The sequence below is a fragment of the Typopeltis vanoorti genome, chromosome 6, assembly GCF_054136105.1.
Source record: "Typopeltis vanoorti isolate ZY-2024b chromosome 6, IOZ_Tvanoo_1.0, whole genome shotgun sequence".
Lineage (NCBI taxonomy): Eukaryota > Metazoa > Arthropoda > Arachnida > Uropygi > Thelyphonidae > Typopeltis > Typopeltis vanoorti.
Window position 1 is genome coordinate 122,608,115 of NC_143554.1, and position 17,689 is coordinate 122,625,803.

General features: G+C 38.4%; 1 protein-coding gene across 2 annotated transcripts in view; it reads left to right on the plus strand.

The window, feature by feature from the left end:
• The window catches only part of LOC150105887 (uncharacterized), a 201,920-nt gene that overhangs the window by 15,800 nt on the left and 168,431 nt on the right, over window positions 1-17,689 (plus strand). For both annotated transcript variants that reach the window (XM_090393655.1, XM_090393654.1), the window contains exon 2: window positions 5,401-5,999. In XM_090393655.1, the coding sequence (XP_090249781.1) occupies window positions 5,401-5,999 (599 nt within the window). The remainder of the gene's footprint in view (window positions 1-5,400; window positions 6,000-17,689) is intronic.

Consider the following 17,689-nt stretch of genomic DNA (forward strand, 5'->3'; position numbering starts at 1 on the left):
TATATAATACTAATATTATTCAAACTTTCATAGTACCACAAGATTCATTGCTGGAGGCCTATCTTAGACAACACAGACTATCATATCACTCCTTAAACTGTCTGCTGTCTCTCATCACCATCCATGCAAAAAAAAAAAATAATAATAATCACTTCTTACTCACTTACTCTCCTTCTTTTTGCAACTTCCAGGGATGCCCCCCCCCTCCCCTTGTTCCTTCCACTTGCTTTACAAAGCATTTCTCCATTTTCAATCTGGTAAATACTTCTCAACAACTTAAATGACTCAGTCATATCACTCTTTCATTTTCTATCCACCAGATTATTCAGTTTGCATATTCTTAGTCTATCCTCATAATTAACTACTCTGCAATTCTGATCGTTTTTACTTGCTTCTTCATTCTCAGCAAGATTACCTCATCCCCTCAAATCATGGTGACCAGATATGAGCACAATAATTCAGATGTAATCTAATCATGGCTTTATACAATGGAAGTAACCCTTTTTTTTCTGAAATCCACATTCATTTATCCATCTGTCCAGCCTACTCAAATCCTCTTGATTGGCCACAGCATCAGTACTATTTCTAATAGCCCTCCTAAGCGTCACATCATCTGGAAACAACTGAATATCTCCCTGCAATCCAGTAACTATATCATTGACATAATTAAAACCTTTATGTGACACTTCTAAGGACTCATTGTGAGATGGCACTCTACTCAATACAACCCACTTCTGCTGCTTAATTCTCAGTTGACACATAAAATTACTATCTCGTATCTACTGACATTTCCATCTATTGCCACCAGTACTACTTTTTGTCTATAACTTTTGCTCTCTGGTGGTTTGCCTGTATGCAGGATGAAAAACTCTTTTACTTCCGTTTTTTGAGCGCAGCTAACTAGCCATCCATTGATAAAGTGTGTGTGTGTGTGTGTGTGTGTGTGTGTGTGTGTGTGTGTGTGTATATATATATATATATATATATATATATATGCCGCATTGATATATATGCCACCCTGGCTGGCCGAGTGGTTAGTGTATTCTGCTCCCCAGCGAAAAGGCAGCGGGTTTGAATCCCACGTGGGCATGGATGTTTGTGATTGTCTGGAAATACTAATAGTGGTGGTGGTTGGTGTAGTTGTGGTGGATTGTGAGTGGTGGAGAGAGAGAGAGAGTTGTAGGGTGGATGCCCTCCCTCGATGAGTCTTTGGACTCCCTGGAGGTGACAAATAATAATAATATACTTTATCAATGTATCAGCGCACCCATTGTGTCACAAGACTTGTTGGAGGCCTATTTTACAGCAACACAGTCTAAGATATATACACTTTGATGCTGTTATAGACCAGTGAATGGAAAAGATGTTGGGAGATAGTATTCATCGGAAAATAGACTCAATGAGTGGAGGACATGTGATTATTATGGGAAATTTCAATTATGGGAACATAGATTGGAAAGAGGAGAGGACACATGGGAGGAAAGAAATGGAATTTATGCAGTTACTAAGGGGTAATTATCTGAGACAGCATGTGATGGAATATACTACCAGTTCGAGAGAGCTCGATGTAGTAATTGCATCTGAGAATTTGTCTATGACGACATTGCCACCAATTGGTGAGACTGTTCATATGATCTGGGAGGTGGCTCAGTGTGTGGAATTACAGAGCTGGTAAGTATGACGAGATTGCTTGGATTGGTGCCATGGCATGTAAAACTGCAAGAGAAGTGTTTTTTTTTTTTTTTTTTTGTTGCATGGATGGTGGTGAGAGACAGCAGACAGTTTGAGTGATATGAAAGGAGTGTTTAAGAGAGAGAGGTAATGGCAGACTGCATACCTAGAATCAGGAGAGTAAATCAAGTGGGAGTTAAATGGATGAATATCATCATTAAGCTGGAGCTGCAAAAAAAGAAACAATTATGGAGGGAATTCAAGGAGAAAAGTGACCAGCAGGCACATGTACAGTACAAGGCACAGGCCAGAAGAGTAGCTAGTGTGGTAAGAAAGGCAAAAGCAAAGTATGAAATGAAGTTAGCAGTGCAGACTAAAGAGAGTCCTAAACAGTTCTTTTGATATGCTGCAAGTAAAAGAAAGAATGTATATGGCAGAATGATTTTAATGAATGCTGATGGTAGGGAAGTAACTGAATCAATCGAAATAGTAGAATTACTTGGTGAACACTTTGCAAAAATGTATCATCCAGGTGGTGATATTCCAGGAACGAGAGAGCAAAAGGCTTTTATGGGGAAATGAGGTAAATGAAATGGAGGTGCATAACATATTACAGAACTTTAATATGAATATGGCTGAGGGATTGGATGGTATACCAGCTCGAGTTTTACTTGAAGCGATGAGAGAATTGTCAGTGCCATTAACCACATTGTTTAATCTAAGTCTCAATTCTGGGTTAGTCTCAAAGGGATGGAAATATGGGGGAAATTGTTCCATTATATAAATATTGATGTATCAAATTACTGACCAATTAGCATATCAGAAGTTGGTCAAGAGCAAAATACAGGAATGGCTAGATCAAAATGGTGGGAGGGGTAGCATAGTTTTGTGAAGGGTAGGTTACGTCTCAATAACTTGCTCATTTTTATAATACAATAACAGCTGAGTTGGATAAAGGTAATGAGTTTACAGTGATACTGCTGGACTTTGCAAAGGCCTTTGACAGGATACCACATGGAATTCTAATCAGTCAGCTGCAGTGTAGCACATGGGGATGGATATAGGGTTGGTGAGATAGATAGGAGAGTTTTTGATGGAGATATATCAGAGTAGTTTTTGATGGAGATATATCAGAGTAGTTTATTCAACAGTAGAATCCAAAAGAAGGCCTGTGACTAATGGAATGTTGCAGGGTTCTGTTCTAGGACTGCTGCTGTTTAATTTATATATTAGCGATATAGGAAAGGATCTGAGAGGAACTGTTCAATTATTTGCTGATGATGCAAAGTTGGGTAGAGCAATAGTTAATAAGATGATGTCAAAATTTTGCAAGATAATTTGGATAGATTGGCAGACTGGGCAAAGGAGAATGGATGTCAGTTTATTGTGGCAAAGTGTAGGTTATGCATTTTGGGATGAAAAGATTACTAGCTGTATACCACATTGGTACTCCAGGAAATTGACGAAGCCAGAGACTTGGGAGTGTTAGTGGATAGAGAATTATAGTTTATGGGAGCACATAGCAAAAGTGGCTAAAGCAGCTAATCAGATTACTTGGTTACTGAAGAATACTTTGATGAGCAGAGACAAGTAGGTTATTGCTCTTTATCAAGCCTTGATAAGATCCCATCTTGACTACTGTATGAAGATCTGGGCACCAGGATTTTTTGGTGATGAGGAGGAGGTGAAGGGGATCCAGAACCGAGTGGCCAAGATGGGATCAGGTCTATTATGAAATGAATCTTATGAGAACAGGTTGAAGATTTGTGGATTACAGAAACTGGGTGATATAATTGAGACATGCAAATTACTGAGAGGTTTTTACAAAATTAATAGGTTGCCAGAGTCTGTTGTGGGTGCCATGAATGTGAATGAGTTCAAAGCAAAGTATGATACTGTGCAAATGTTGGATAGTTCTTGGCATGATGTTTAGGGCCTCTCTCAATGATTCTAAGGACTCCTTGAGTAGCCTGTAATAATAATAATGTTTTGTTAAGGCTCTTGACAGGATACAGCATGGAAGTCTTGCATAAATTGGAGAATATGGGATTGGATTATAAAATACTAGCATGGATAAGAGAATAGCTGAGTGATAGATATCAAAAAGTAGTATATGGGAATATGAGTTTGCAAGATGTTAAGGTGAACTGTTGTATCACAACAGGGATCAGTCCTTGGTCCATTGTTATTTAGTCTTTAAATTAATGACATTGGAAAGGATTTAACAAGTTAGATACAACTGTTTGTTGATGATGCAAAGAATAGGCTGGGTAATCAGGATTGTCTGATATGTAGCACTTACAGAATGATATGAATAGGCTGGAATTGTGGGCATGGGAAAATATTTATCAGTTCAGTGTCAGCCAATATAAACTCATGCACTTTGGTATAATGAGATATCCAATATCATATTATATTAGTGAGATTATGTTAGAAGAAACTGATCAGGCTGGTGATCATGGGGTTTTAGTAGCTAGGAAGTTGAAGTTCAAGGGCCATATAGCAGATTGCAAATACAGTTCAGAGGATAATTATGCTGCTGAAATGAATCTTAGGATAAGGAAGTCCTTGTGCCTCTTTACAAGGTCTTGATATGACATCACTTGGACTATTGTGCATAGGTCTGTTTTCCGTAGTGATGTTGATACGGTAGTGATAGTGGTAAAGATGATGTCAGAATTGTGGAATACAGATTGTGAAGACCAACTGAGAATTTGTAAACTGCAAACACTAGCAAACAGGAGAAAGAGGGGGGGGTGATATGATTGAGATTTACGGTCTTCTGAAATGATCATGCAGGATGCCAGTAGATGGAATTTGGAGGATGGGGATAGTTTCAGAGGGAATCCATGGAAGTTGAGAATGAATGCAGTGAAGAAGAGGATGAGAGTTAGATTTTTGTGTCTTAGAGTGATATTGGAATGAATTTCCTTGAGAGGTGATTTTAGATAGTATGAATGAATTCAAGAAAAAAAAAGGTGACAGCTGGTGTAGGTAATGTGGCTACCCTTGATGAGTCCCTGACCTGACTCCCTGGAAGTCTGTCTTAATAATATTTAATGTTGAATACTATAGCTTCCCCTTCTTTTCCCAGATCATTACTACTTGAATATAACATCTGGTATTTATTGCTTATAAAAATCTCACCCATTTTTGTTTCAGTAACCACCTATTATGTCAATCTAGTACTTATACACTTCTTCTGTTAGTTATATTTCTTTTCCATTGATGCTTTTTTATGTTGATTGCTCTCATCTTGAACTCTGCTAATGTGGAGTTGCTGGAGCTTTCAGTCACCGACTTTTCACTGTTTGCCCTGGTTCGCTGACAAAAAACAGTAGGGGGCATGGTTTTACTGAGTGACATCCCAGCTGGCATGAAATTCCATTGTGCTGTACCATCGTTTTATTTTGGTATAAGTTAATAAGAATACAATTTTGTTGGCTAAATCTCAAATTGCTAGCTCGTCCTGATGCATTCATTATTTGGGTAGATACCTATTAATGGAGTATACCATGAGAAGGTGAGAATTGAACATTAAATCTGGTTAGTTCTTACCTTCTATGTAAATATTTTTATCAGTTATTCAGCTTTGACCCTTATGCAACCCTTAAAGTTTAATTTGCTTGTAAGAAGAATTAATATTGAATTCAAAATTTTGGACATTTCCGATTATACTTAAAATTTAATTTATTCTTTAGGTAACAAAATTTTATTTACGTTTTACAGATGTGCTGGATCTAAGAGAGCACCTTGGTCGACCTGAGAAAGGAATATTGTTAGATACTGGAAGAGTCCTATTATCTGAGGGTTTGGCGGAGGAACTTATAAGTAAATATGCCATAGAACATGGTAGAGAAACGGTATTTACTATTCAGAAAGATTTACAGTCTTTATTTGAACTACCTTTGCCATTAATACAGAAATATGTGAAAAAACAAATAAACGAAAGAGTTGGAAAGAACAGGAAATGGAGTCGTCAGAAGTTTGAAGAACGGATGAATGAGATAAAAAATAAAGTAATTCGAGAAACTGCAGAAAGTGATCCTAAATGCAGTACTGCAGTGAGTGAAAGTACATCTGCAGCTTCAAAAAAAAGCATGACACCTGTTAAAGTTCTTCGCATTGGTGAAGTGCAGAACTGTGAAGATTTGGGAAATGCTATGCCACTTCTGTTGATCCAGCCAACACCAAAACGAAAAGCAAAACCAAAAAGTCAAGATCAAAGAAGAAAAGAGATGGAAAATCGGCTTCAGCAACAACAGCAGAACATTGTTCACCATAGGAATTATGTTGTTCCCTTGCAGCCACCTATTACATCTTGGCAGGTAATGGTTAATTCTCTTTTGGTTAAAAAAAATGCATAAATATTCATGATATAATTTCATCAGAACATGAAAACTTCAAAACAAAGAATAATATTCTGTATTCTATTACAACATGAGAGACCACTGCAGTTTCAGAACAGAGAAAATTTGTCATTTTGTTTGTAATCATCACTGAGCTGCAAAAGAAGTTTAGTAACAAGGTTGATAAGTTAGTATTTAATCTGATTGGTATGAGAATGGTTATTTATTACATTGGTGAATAGTGTAGATGAAAACTGGGTGATTGGTATATATCACCCAAGTATTAGAGAGTGGCATCTCAGTAAGGAGAATGACAGTGGATTGCCACTATTTTTTGTTTTTGTCTACCTTTAACAACACAAATCCTATCATGCCATTCTTTAAACTCATTCACTTTCTACACTATTAACTGCCCTCTCAGGCAATACATTCCATCTGCTACCATTCTCCACACAAAGAACTTACTTTTCTGACCCTCTCACTATCTCCTTTTGCAATTTCCAGGGATGGCCTTGTGTCATTTTCCTTACCCTTATTCTGCCATATGAAAAATCTTCCCTATGTCAATCCTATAAATATCTTTCAACAGTTTAAATATCTCAATCATATCATTCCATTTGTCTCCTTTCTTATATTATACATCTCTGAATCAAAAAATTAGAATAATCAAAGAAAATGTGTTGAATGAGTTGCAATTCTAATTTATTGCATAGAAAATAACTATTACCAAATATGAATTAGTATCATCTAAATCTACATACTTTGTAGATTATATAACCATGTAAACATATAAAAATGTTGTAATATAAATTATAAGAAAACTGTTATTTGAAAACATTCACAAAATTAGAATAATTTTTAGCATTGTTCAAAATATTAAAATAATGCAAAAATAAATGCACAAAAATTAGTCAAAGGGAAACAACGTAATAATTAGTACTTTGTTGCCTCCTCCCCTTAGATTTTATGACCATTCATTGGGCATATTATTTACTAGCAGTTCAGTCTTTGTTTTTTTATCAAACATGCCCATATGGTCTGCAGACTAGAAACAAGTTCATTTTTGTCTCTTGGGGCTCTTTCTCAATGGGGGTTTAAATCTGGTGAGTTTGCAAGCCAAGGAATTACATTGATTTGCCTTTCTTTGAGTGATCTAGCAGTGATCTAGATCTTGAAAGTGTGACAAGAAGCTGAATCTTGCTGAAGAAGGAAATCACCATCACATAAATTTTCTGATGCTGGTAACAAAGTGCTCAAGAATTTCTTGGTACACTTTGGAATCGACTCTTTTGTACACAATACACAGCCTACCTGGACCCTCTGCAGTCATATAAGCCTATACTATGGCAGAGGTTGCAAATTTCATTGAACGTTTCATGCAATCTTTATCAAATGCTTTTTGCTTAAGACACCAAAAGCATATCCCTTGATGACCATGGGACACACAAAACATACTGTCATTGCTAAAAAAAGTACCTTTTTCCAGTCCTCTTGACCCCACAACAGCCTTGGCTTACATCATCGCACTCTATCTGTCTTTTTGCTTAGACATCATAAGTGGCTTCATCTTAGGCACACGTGATTTAAATCTCAATTTGTGAAGTCATCTCAATGTTGTAGATTTAGACACATTCACACCTAGTTCTTTCCATCTCCTATTAAAATACCTTACATTTTGGAAGCAGTTTTTCTTCACGATATTCTTCAAATCTCCTCTTATCTCTTGATGTAGTTATTACCTTTCCACTGCTATTGCAGTGATTATTTTGAAAACTTCAGTTATTAGAATACTCTCTCAATACTATACTCATGCTTGCTTGAGAACATTTCAATTTCTTAGCAATAAACTGTTGAGTTTGACTTCTTTGTGTAGAGACACCATACGAAACTTCTTAGCTTCTGATATGTCGCTTATTCGACCCATGTTTAGTAAATGATCAACTAAAATCCACAAGCAAATGATTCCTCACACATGAGTCAGTTCCTCAGGTAATGAACTATATGCTATTTCTACTCTGCTCAAAACTAATCAGAAAAATTTGGGATATTCTAATGTTTGAACCACATTAAAAATTATTATAATTTTGTGAATGTTTTCAAATAACAGTTTTCTTTATAATTTATATTATTTTTTATGTATTTACATGGTTATACAATCTACAAAGTACGTAGATTTAGACTATAATAATTCATATTTGGTAATAATTATTTTTTATGCAGTAAATTAGAATTGCAAATCATTCAACACATTATCTTTGATTATTCTGATTTTTTGATTCGGAGGTGTATGTCCTCATTTTATCTTCATAACCAGTAGAACAGTAGTCCCAATATAATTTTTGTTATCCATCTCTATACACTCTCCAAGGTTACTTTGCCCCCTTAAAATTCTGATGACCAGATCTCTGAGCATAGTAATTCAAGTGTATTCTGATCATAAAATTATCGGCATAAACAAGACCTAGTTGACAAAAGATGATATACTTAAGGGATAGAATGTAAGTGGTATTGTATTTGTATTGTAGCAGCAGTAAGACAGGAGAAAGGATATTACTGACGATGATTGTTGAAGAACTTCAACAATCATCGGTAATTTCCACACAAAAAAAAAAAATCTTAAATGAACAAACAGAAATGAAAGAAGATTTTAGATTTGAGGGAGATGACTAGTGGCTCATTTGGAGCTATTTGGGTGTGAAATAGAGGCCAATAGGACAAAATGTATTGTTGCTTGCTGCTATAGACCTCAAGGTTCACAGGACAATGTGGATACCATGAATTAGCAGATGAGTGCAGGCCAAGCAATTATCGGGAGGACTTCGATTATGGGGATGTAGATTGGAAGGAGGAAAGGGCACGTGGCTAGACAGAAATGGAATTTATATGGTTACTAAGGGATAATTATCTGAAACAGCATGTGATAAAGAAACAGATTAGGGGACAAAAAAGTGTCAGAAGTATTCATAACCGCAGCAGCCACTCTGCCTCTGATCAGAGAATGGAGACAATGCATTCTTGTTTTGGGAGGTTGCTGAACATGTGGAATTCTCAGTCAAGAAATGATTTTCGTGGAATTAAAAAGCTGATGATTATGACAAATTTAGGAAGCAGCTTAGAGCAGTGCCATGTCATAAGAAACTACAGGGAAATAATGTCAGTAGTACATCAGAAGCAGTCACTGATTCTCTGAGAGAATCAGTATCAGACAGCCCAGGTTCAGGAGGATAAACCAAGTCAAGGTTAAATGAATGAGTAGCAATATAAAGAATTCTGCAGAAAAAGAACATTGTGAAGGCAATATAAAAAAAAAAAAAAGGTGATCAGCATGATCGTGAACAATACAAAGTGCAGGTAAGAATTGACTAATATGGTAAGGAGGACTAAATCCGAATATGACAGAAAATTAACTAAACAGGCCAGAGGAAATCCTAGAGTTTTTCTACTATGTAATGAATAAGAGGACAAATGATTATGGAAGCATAGAGCTACTAACCGATCACTTTGCAAGGGTGTATCATGCAGACAGAGATTTTGAATTTGTTGAAAAAGATACTGATGTGACAATCGAGGTAGGTGAATTGGAAGTGCTCAGCATATTGAAAAATATCAATGTGAATACTGCAGTGGGTATGTCAATGTGTGTTACAAGAATGTACAGAGAACTGGCAGTGCCTCTGATAAAGTTCTTTAATCTAAGTTTCAGCTCTGAAAAAGTTCCAAGGGAGTCGAAAGAAGGTAAGATAGTTCTGTTACATAAAGGTATTTCCAAGGCAAAAGTAGCAAATTACAGACCAGTTAGTATCTCAGTAGTGGTGGTTAAGGTATTGGAAAAGTTCGTAAAGGTAGAATTCAGCATAGCTCTGTAAAAGGTAGGTAATTTAGTAATTTATACTTCTTTTTTTTTTCTCATTTAATTTATTCATATTTTAAAATAGAATGACAGCTGAATTGGTTAATTATTATTATTATTATTATTATTCAGGCCTCCATGGAGTCAAAAGATTCTCGTGGGAGGTCCTTCCTAAGAACATAAAGTCTGTCAAGACTCATCGAGGGGAGGTCCCCCCCCCCCCCCCCAAGAAACACAAAGTCTATCATACCACTCTTTAAACTCATTGACCATTCTCGCCCCCACCACTCCATCAGGCAATGCATTCCACGGTTCAACCACCCTCCACGCAAAGAAACCACTCCTTACCCTCTTGCTCACAGTTTCCTTTCGTAACTACCAGGGATGGCCTCTTGTCATCACTACTTCCCGCTGTTCAACAAGCGAAAGAACTCCCCAGTGTCAACCCTGTAACCACCTCTCAACAGTTTAAAAGTCTCAATCATATCACCTCTCCTTCTTCTATCCACCAAACTCTGCAGTCCACATTCCCTCAGCTGATTCTCATAACTACCTTTGTACAGTCCTGAAACCATCTTTGTCATCCGTCTTTGTATCCTTTCCACAGTTAATTTATCCCCTTCAAATCCTGGGGACCAAATCTGAGAACAATAGTCCAAGTGTGGTCTGATCAGAGACTTATACAACGGAATGATAACCCTCTTATCTCTGCAGGTCAGTGTCCTTCTCATAATTGCAACAATCCTCTGTGTTACCTTCACCACCTTTGCAATAAGTCCCATAAACTTCAGGTTTCTATCAATCATCAGTCTGCTTCCACCCTTATGCAATGGCACTATCTTACCTTCCTTCCATTCCCTGGGCACCTTTGCCAAAGCCCGACTTTCATTGAAAAGCCAGGTTAAAGGCACTGTCAGTTCCCTAGCACATTCTCTCAAAACTCGGGGTGAAATACCATCCAGTCCCACAGCTTTAGTGACATCCAAAGTACTCAGTATCTGAAACACACTCTCCTCCTGTACTTCTAAACCTCGAACCAGACCTATCCCTCTAGCATTAAAACTGACTCCTCTAGGATGAAATACTCCAATAAAGTGTTCATTGAACAATTCCACTATGTCCTCTGCCTCAGTCACTCTATTCCCATTTTTATCCCACAATATCATTCTTCCACAGTCATTTCTCCTCCTACTGGCCACATAACTAAAAAATTCCCTAGGATTTTCTTTGGATCTTAGGGCCAATCGCCTCTCATATTCCAGTTTCCCTTTCCTTACCACACCAGTCACTCCTCTGGCCTGTGTCTTATATTCTTCATGCATCCTCTCTTCACCTGTCTCCTTATATCTCTTCCATAGCCTCTTTTTCACACGGAATTCCTGTTTAATATTGTTTGTCATCCACTTTACTCCAAATTGTGTCCTCTTCACTCGTGGTATACAACTTACCATGGCTGCTAACAAATATTCTTTCACAATTTCCCACGCACTAATGATATCCCGGCCTTCCAATTCCTCCCTCCATGAAACTTCCCGAAGTTGACGTCTAAGACTATTATAATCACTTGCATTATAATTCCACATAAGTTCCCGTCCCTTTGATACTCCTGCATGTTTATTCATTTCCCAAGTCAAAACCATATGGTCATGCTCTCCAACTGGTGGGAGAGATGTCAACTCAGTTATTATCAACTCTTCTGATCCTATAACCATATCCAAAACTCTTGAACCTCTTGTTCCCTCTGTTACATGTTGCCTGTCCCTCAAGAATTCTAGAAATTCCATTCCCCTATTGCTACATGCATCTTCCTCTCTCCAATTGATACTACTGTAGTTAAAATCTCCCATAACAATCATTCTTCTTGCACTTGCCAAACTTAGCTGTCTAAACATCTCCTGGTCCCCATCCTCTGTGCTCCTGGGTCTGTAGCAACACCCCACTAAATATCCTGTCTTGCCTACCTCTACCTCACACCATACGCTCTCAAAATCATTTGTCTCACTTCCTTCCAAAGCCTCCACTCTTAGAGGACATAGGTCATCACTTATCATAAGCAGTACCCCACCACCATGCTTTCCCCTCCTATCCTGACGAAAAATGCTATACCCAGCAACTTCTATTCCTGTTGTTATATCCCCCTTCTGTCAACCATATCTCAGTAATCGCAATAATTTTTGGCCAGGCTGATGCTATCTGTGCCACCAATTCCTCTCCCTTATTCCAAATACTCCTGGCATTAGTATAAAGCATATAAATGCCATTGTTTCTATACCCAGCATTATCCCTTCTAGACTCCACTGGGCTCAGTGTTACCTGACATCATCTCCCTTCTCCCAAGTATCCATTCCCACAAGAGGCCACCCCTGCTATCATCCTCCCTGTGACACACTGACTCGTTCAGAACAGCAATCTCTCCAGATGCCTACGTCCTTCCTCATTCAAATGTAAACGGTCTCTCGCATACAATTCCTCTCTTTCCTCAAATGCCCTCCAAGCATCCACACATTTCAATCCTTTCTTCTGACACATTCTAGCTATTATGTTATTCAATATTACTGCTCTTTTGCTCAGCTCGTCATTATCATACCTAGGCAACATGCACACTATTTTTCCTCTCTCTGTCTTCTTCCGTACAGTCTGAAGCAAAAATCTCATATCTCTCACTGCCCGACTTACATTACCACTCAAGTCATTCGTTCCTACCATCACAATCATCTCATCCACCCTTTCACCTCTCTTAATTGCCATAGCCACCCTTTCTATTGTTTCTCCTGGCAAACGCTCCTCACGCATCCTATCTTGAACACCACGGATCATTGAGTCGCCATACATTATACCTCTTACCATTCCCTCCTCTTCTTTCATTCCCATAGGTCTCTCTCATTCCCTCTCCTCCACTGCTATTCTCTCTTCTAGCATTCCCATACCTCTCTCTCCTACTGTTTCTATTCTCTCCTCTTCTAACACTCCCATACATCTCTCTCATTCCCTCTCTCCTACTGTTTCCATTTTCTCCACTTCTAGCACTTCCATATCCCTCTCTCATTCTGTCTCTCCTACTGTTTCCATCCTCTCGTCTTCTAGCATTCCCATATCTCTCTCATTCCATCTCTCCTACCGTTTCCATTCTCTCCTCTTCTAGCATTTCTATATCTCTCGCTCTCATTCCGTCTCTCCTACTGTTTCCATCCTCTCGTCTGCTAGCATTCCCATACCTCTCTCTCATTCCCTCTCTTCTACTGTTTCCATTCTCTCCTCTTCTAGCACCCCCATACCTCTCACTCATACTCCCTAAATTCTCTATCTCCCCTACTCTGATTTGCCTTGCATTTATCTCTTCCATTCTCCTAATCTTATCTTTCATACTTCTGCTCTCATTCACATGACATTCCACCTCCTCTTTCAGCTCATCTATCTCCCTCTGCAGGTCAATCACTCTTAATCTAAATTCACTCTCCCAAACAAAACCATCTCCTAAACTTTCACAGTCACTCACACCTTCCACACTATCAACTATTATTTTCTCATTCATATATATATATTTTTCATTATTTCCTATCACACCACTTGTCTTCCTACATTCATTCCCCGTTCCTGGAGCAACAAGGTCGGATATCAATATTTCTAATGCATTTATTTCCTCCAACTGCCTGCATTTTGCGCACATACGCTCTTCGCTCTCTTTCACAAGCCACATATCCAATTCCTGAGACGCATACATGCCGCAAGTACTGCATGCCACAATGTCCCTTATGATATTACTTATAATAGAGTTCTCAAATGGCGGAGGACTTGGCAATACGCCACTTGCGACTGCAGCTGAATCCGCCATCATTCCTTACTGCCGAGTAGCGTAATCTTTAATAATTATTCAATTAATGAATTCCATTAAATTAATAAGAAAAAAAGTACAAACAATTACAAGCAAAAAAACATTTAAGTACACTAAATATAATTAAATAAAATGAAATACAGTAATGAAAACTTAGCTTCGTTTTGTCTTCCACCGTTATGCATTCGATTCCGACGGTAACCAAAATATACTATATTGCGACAGCAACTAACTTCCAAAAAACAACCACTGAAGTACACTCGTATTCAGAGAAACAATTTAGCACTCAAAAACGTAGAAAAACAGGGGAAAAACAGACTATTCACCGATTAAAAATCGCTTTCTTCTGCACAGCTCAAATTCACCGCCACGTGCTACGGCAACGCTAGCGCCACTCTCAAGTTAAGAGAAACAGCTACAAACCCCATTACTGCTAGACTTTGCAAAGGCATTTGCAAACCGCATGTAAAACTATGACATAAGTTGGAGCAAATTGGAATGGATTAGAAGCAGGTAGCATAGACATGTAAGCGTTAAGTAGTATATGGTGGACTCCAGGAGAATGAGGGTGATAAGTGGACTCCCTCAAGGCCCTATACTGAGGCTACTACTATTTAATTTGTATATATTAATGATATAGAGAATGATTTCAGGAAAAGTTCCGTTTGCTGATGATGATGATGAAAAAATGGGTAGGGAAGTAGTTGACAAAGGTGATGTAGATATGCTGTAGGATGATTTAAATAAATTGGCAGTGTGAAAAAATGATAATGGTTATCAATTTAATGTAGCAAAGTAATAAGGTTGTGCACTTTGGTATGAAAAGGTTACATATTGTGTATTATATTGATGGTACTGGACTGCAGGAAATTGATGAGCCTAGACATCTTGGGAGTGATTGAGGGACAGAGAGTTCAAGTTGAGAGGATATATTACAAAAGTTGGCAAAAAAAATAGCTCAAGGAATTACTTGGATGTTGAAAAACACATTGACATGTGTGTGAGTGCGAGTGAGTGAAAGAGAGGAGGGGTATTATCCCTCATTATAAGGCTATAATATGGCTGCATCTTGACTGCTGTGCACAGATTTGGTTACCCGGATTTCTTGGGAATGAGAAAGTGGTAGAGAAGATCCATAGATAAATGATAACCATTAACGTTACTGACAGGATGGGTGAAGCACTAGTGCTTTTCATATTCCCCTTTATCTGTAATGAGAGTTGTTTGGGAATTGGAGATTTGTGAGCAATTAAGCTCGCCCTCTGGGGGCAGTTGTGTTAGCTATGATCAGTTGAGAGAACAATAGCCTTCGGTCTTTTGTGTTTGTAGTAATCAGTCTCGTTGTAATTGACAGCTTGTACGATCAGTGGGTTTGAATGTGAACTTGACTTCACGAAGAATTTTTCTGCAAGATCACGAAGAAAGGAGGAGATGTATGGAATGCCAGTTTCTCGGTGAATCTGTGAATTTCTGATGAACCACGGTGCATCCAGGATCATCCTAAGGCATTTGTTTTGGATTCTCTGCAATTTCGAAATGTTTGATCTTGAAGTGTGACTCCATGCTGGTGAGGTGTAGGCAATGACTGGATGTATTACCATCCAGTAAAGAAGCAATTTATTATGTAGGTTCAATTTGCTCTTGCAGTTGATCAATGGGTAGAGCTGTGCTATTACTTTGGAAGATTTGGAGCCAATGAGATTGATGTGCTTGTTAAAAAGGAGTTTCTTATCCATTATCTCATCCAAATTATCTTCTTTATTGCAGACCTTTCTTCTTGAAAACAGCATGGCTGAGCTTTTGAGGGGGTGGGGGGGTTCACTTGAATCCTCAAGTGAATATCTGCTATGTAAGTTGTGAAAAGTATTGGGGCCAGAAGAGAACCTTGAGGTACTCCCACCAGAATTTTGCGCCTTGATGACACAGTTCCGTTGAGTTTTACTTGCATGTATCTTTCACTAATATATGAGTTTCACTAGTTTAATTGGGATATTGTTTTCAATTAGTTTGAAGATAAGGCCTTGATGCCAGACCTTATCAAAGGCCTTGGCATCATCTAAAAATACAGCATCAGCGTGAAGATGCCCGTTAAAACCATGGGTGATATGTTCTGTTAGTCGGTGAATTTGTTGTACTGTGTTGTGAGCTTTGCGAAACCAAAATTGCTCATTTGGGATTATTTTCTGTTTGTCCACTGCTGATTGTAGTCTTGATAGAATGACCTTTTCTGTTACTTTGCCAAGACAGGAAAGATGACTGATGGACCTGTAGCTTTGGGGAAGTTGTGGGTTATTACCAGGCTTTTTCAGAGGTATAACGTCAGCGATTTTCCAATCTGTGGGAAAGTACTGGAATCTTAAAATGGAATTGGTAATATTAACTAGATGAATTATGGCTTTCCATGGGAGTAGCTTTATTATTCTATTGGTAATGCCATCAGGGCCTGGAGCCTTTTTGTTCTTCAGATGGGAAATAATATTGATTATTTCTGTTGGAGATGTGGGGGTGATGGTTTCTGAATCATCCTTAGGCTGTCTTAATGCATTTCTAACTTTACGATGAACTTTGTAAATGAGATTGATATTTAAGTTTATGTAAGATGGGCTGCATTGATTTTCCAGATTGTCAATTAGGGCTTCTACTTTTTCTTCATCTGAGTGTGCAATTCCAAGATTGGTCTTCAAAGGGAGAAGGGAGTTGTCTTTTGGTACGAAGAGATTTTACAAATTTCCACATGAAGTTATCTTCTGGGTTGATTTCCATGAGTTTGGATTCCCATTTGGAATTCCTGTACATCTGGAGGGATTCTCGAACCTGTCTGTTCAGGTTGTTTAACGTTGTTTTGTCCTACAGGGCTCTAGTGTTGTGATAACACTTTCTGGCTTTATTGTTGGCCCTAATCAGGTCCATTATCTCTTCTGGGATCCAGTTGGGAGCGTGGAAGACAGTGGTTTGAGTGACCGATGCTATTGCTGTGTTGATTTGCCTAGTTAAATTGCTTACAGTGGTCTGTTTCTTCTGTTTTAAGAATGATGGGGGGGGGGGGTTGGACCGATGTGGACTGGGAGAGCCTTAAAGAGCTTGTCGCATGGTAAGAAAGAATGATGGGGTACTTCAAGATCAGCTTGAAGTCCTAGCCTGAGCAGGATGGGATTATGATCTGAATTAAGCTCTTCTAATGTCTCCAGCTGGTATTGATATTTGATGTTTCTGAGGATAACTATGTCTAATACATCAGAACTTCCTGATGGGCTGTAGTGGGTGGGCTCAGTGGGTCCAGCTACTATTGATGAGTTGAGTGATGTGTAGTTGAATAAGATACGGGCTTTGGAGTTGATTGACGAACTGAACCAGGCCGTATGTTTGGAGTTTAGGTCTTCTGCTATAATTATGGAATCCGTGAAGCCAAGGATGGAGTCTAAGTCTGCTGTCAATAGTGGAATGTTGGGAGAATTGTACGTACGCTGCGTAGATTTTGAGTTTGCCTGCGTTATTTGTGTGCACCTCCACACCTGTCACCTCAGGGTTTAGAGTTTGGGGGCTGGTCAACGAGTTGTGGCTAAATAATTTTTAATAAAAATAGCTGTGCCGCCTCCGCTAGAGTTAAGGCTGTCTGTCCTATATAAAATATAACCTCTTAGTTTTGGGTTGTTTGATGATCTGAGGTGGGATTCACTGATCAAGATTTTGTCTGAAATGTATCATTTTGCAAATTCTTGCAGCTTGAGAATTTTATTTGTTAAGCCATTGGCATTCCATGCTGTTATCATGAGAGAATTCGGTTTAAATTTTTTAAACATTATAGAGAGCTGTTAATATGGATTGGGTTTCTAGATAGAATCTCTTTCTGGAAGATGGTGAGGTGCTTGCTTTGCTGAATTCATGCAGCATTGTTGCAAGTGACGAGGTTAAAGCTGATGTGAGTTTAGAGCTTGTTTGCTCTTGCAATGAAGGATCTTTCTGCTTCTGCATATGATTTGGACATGG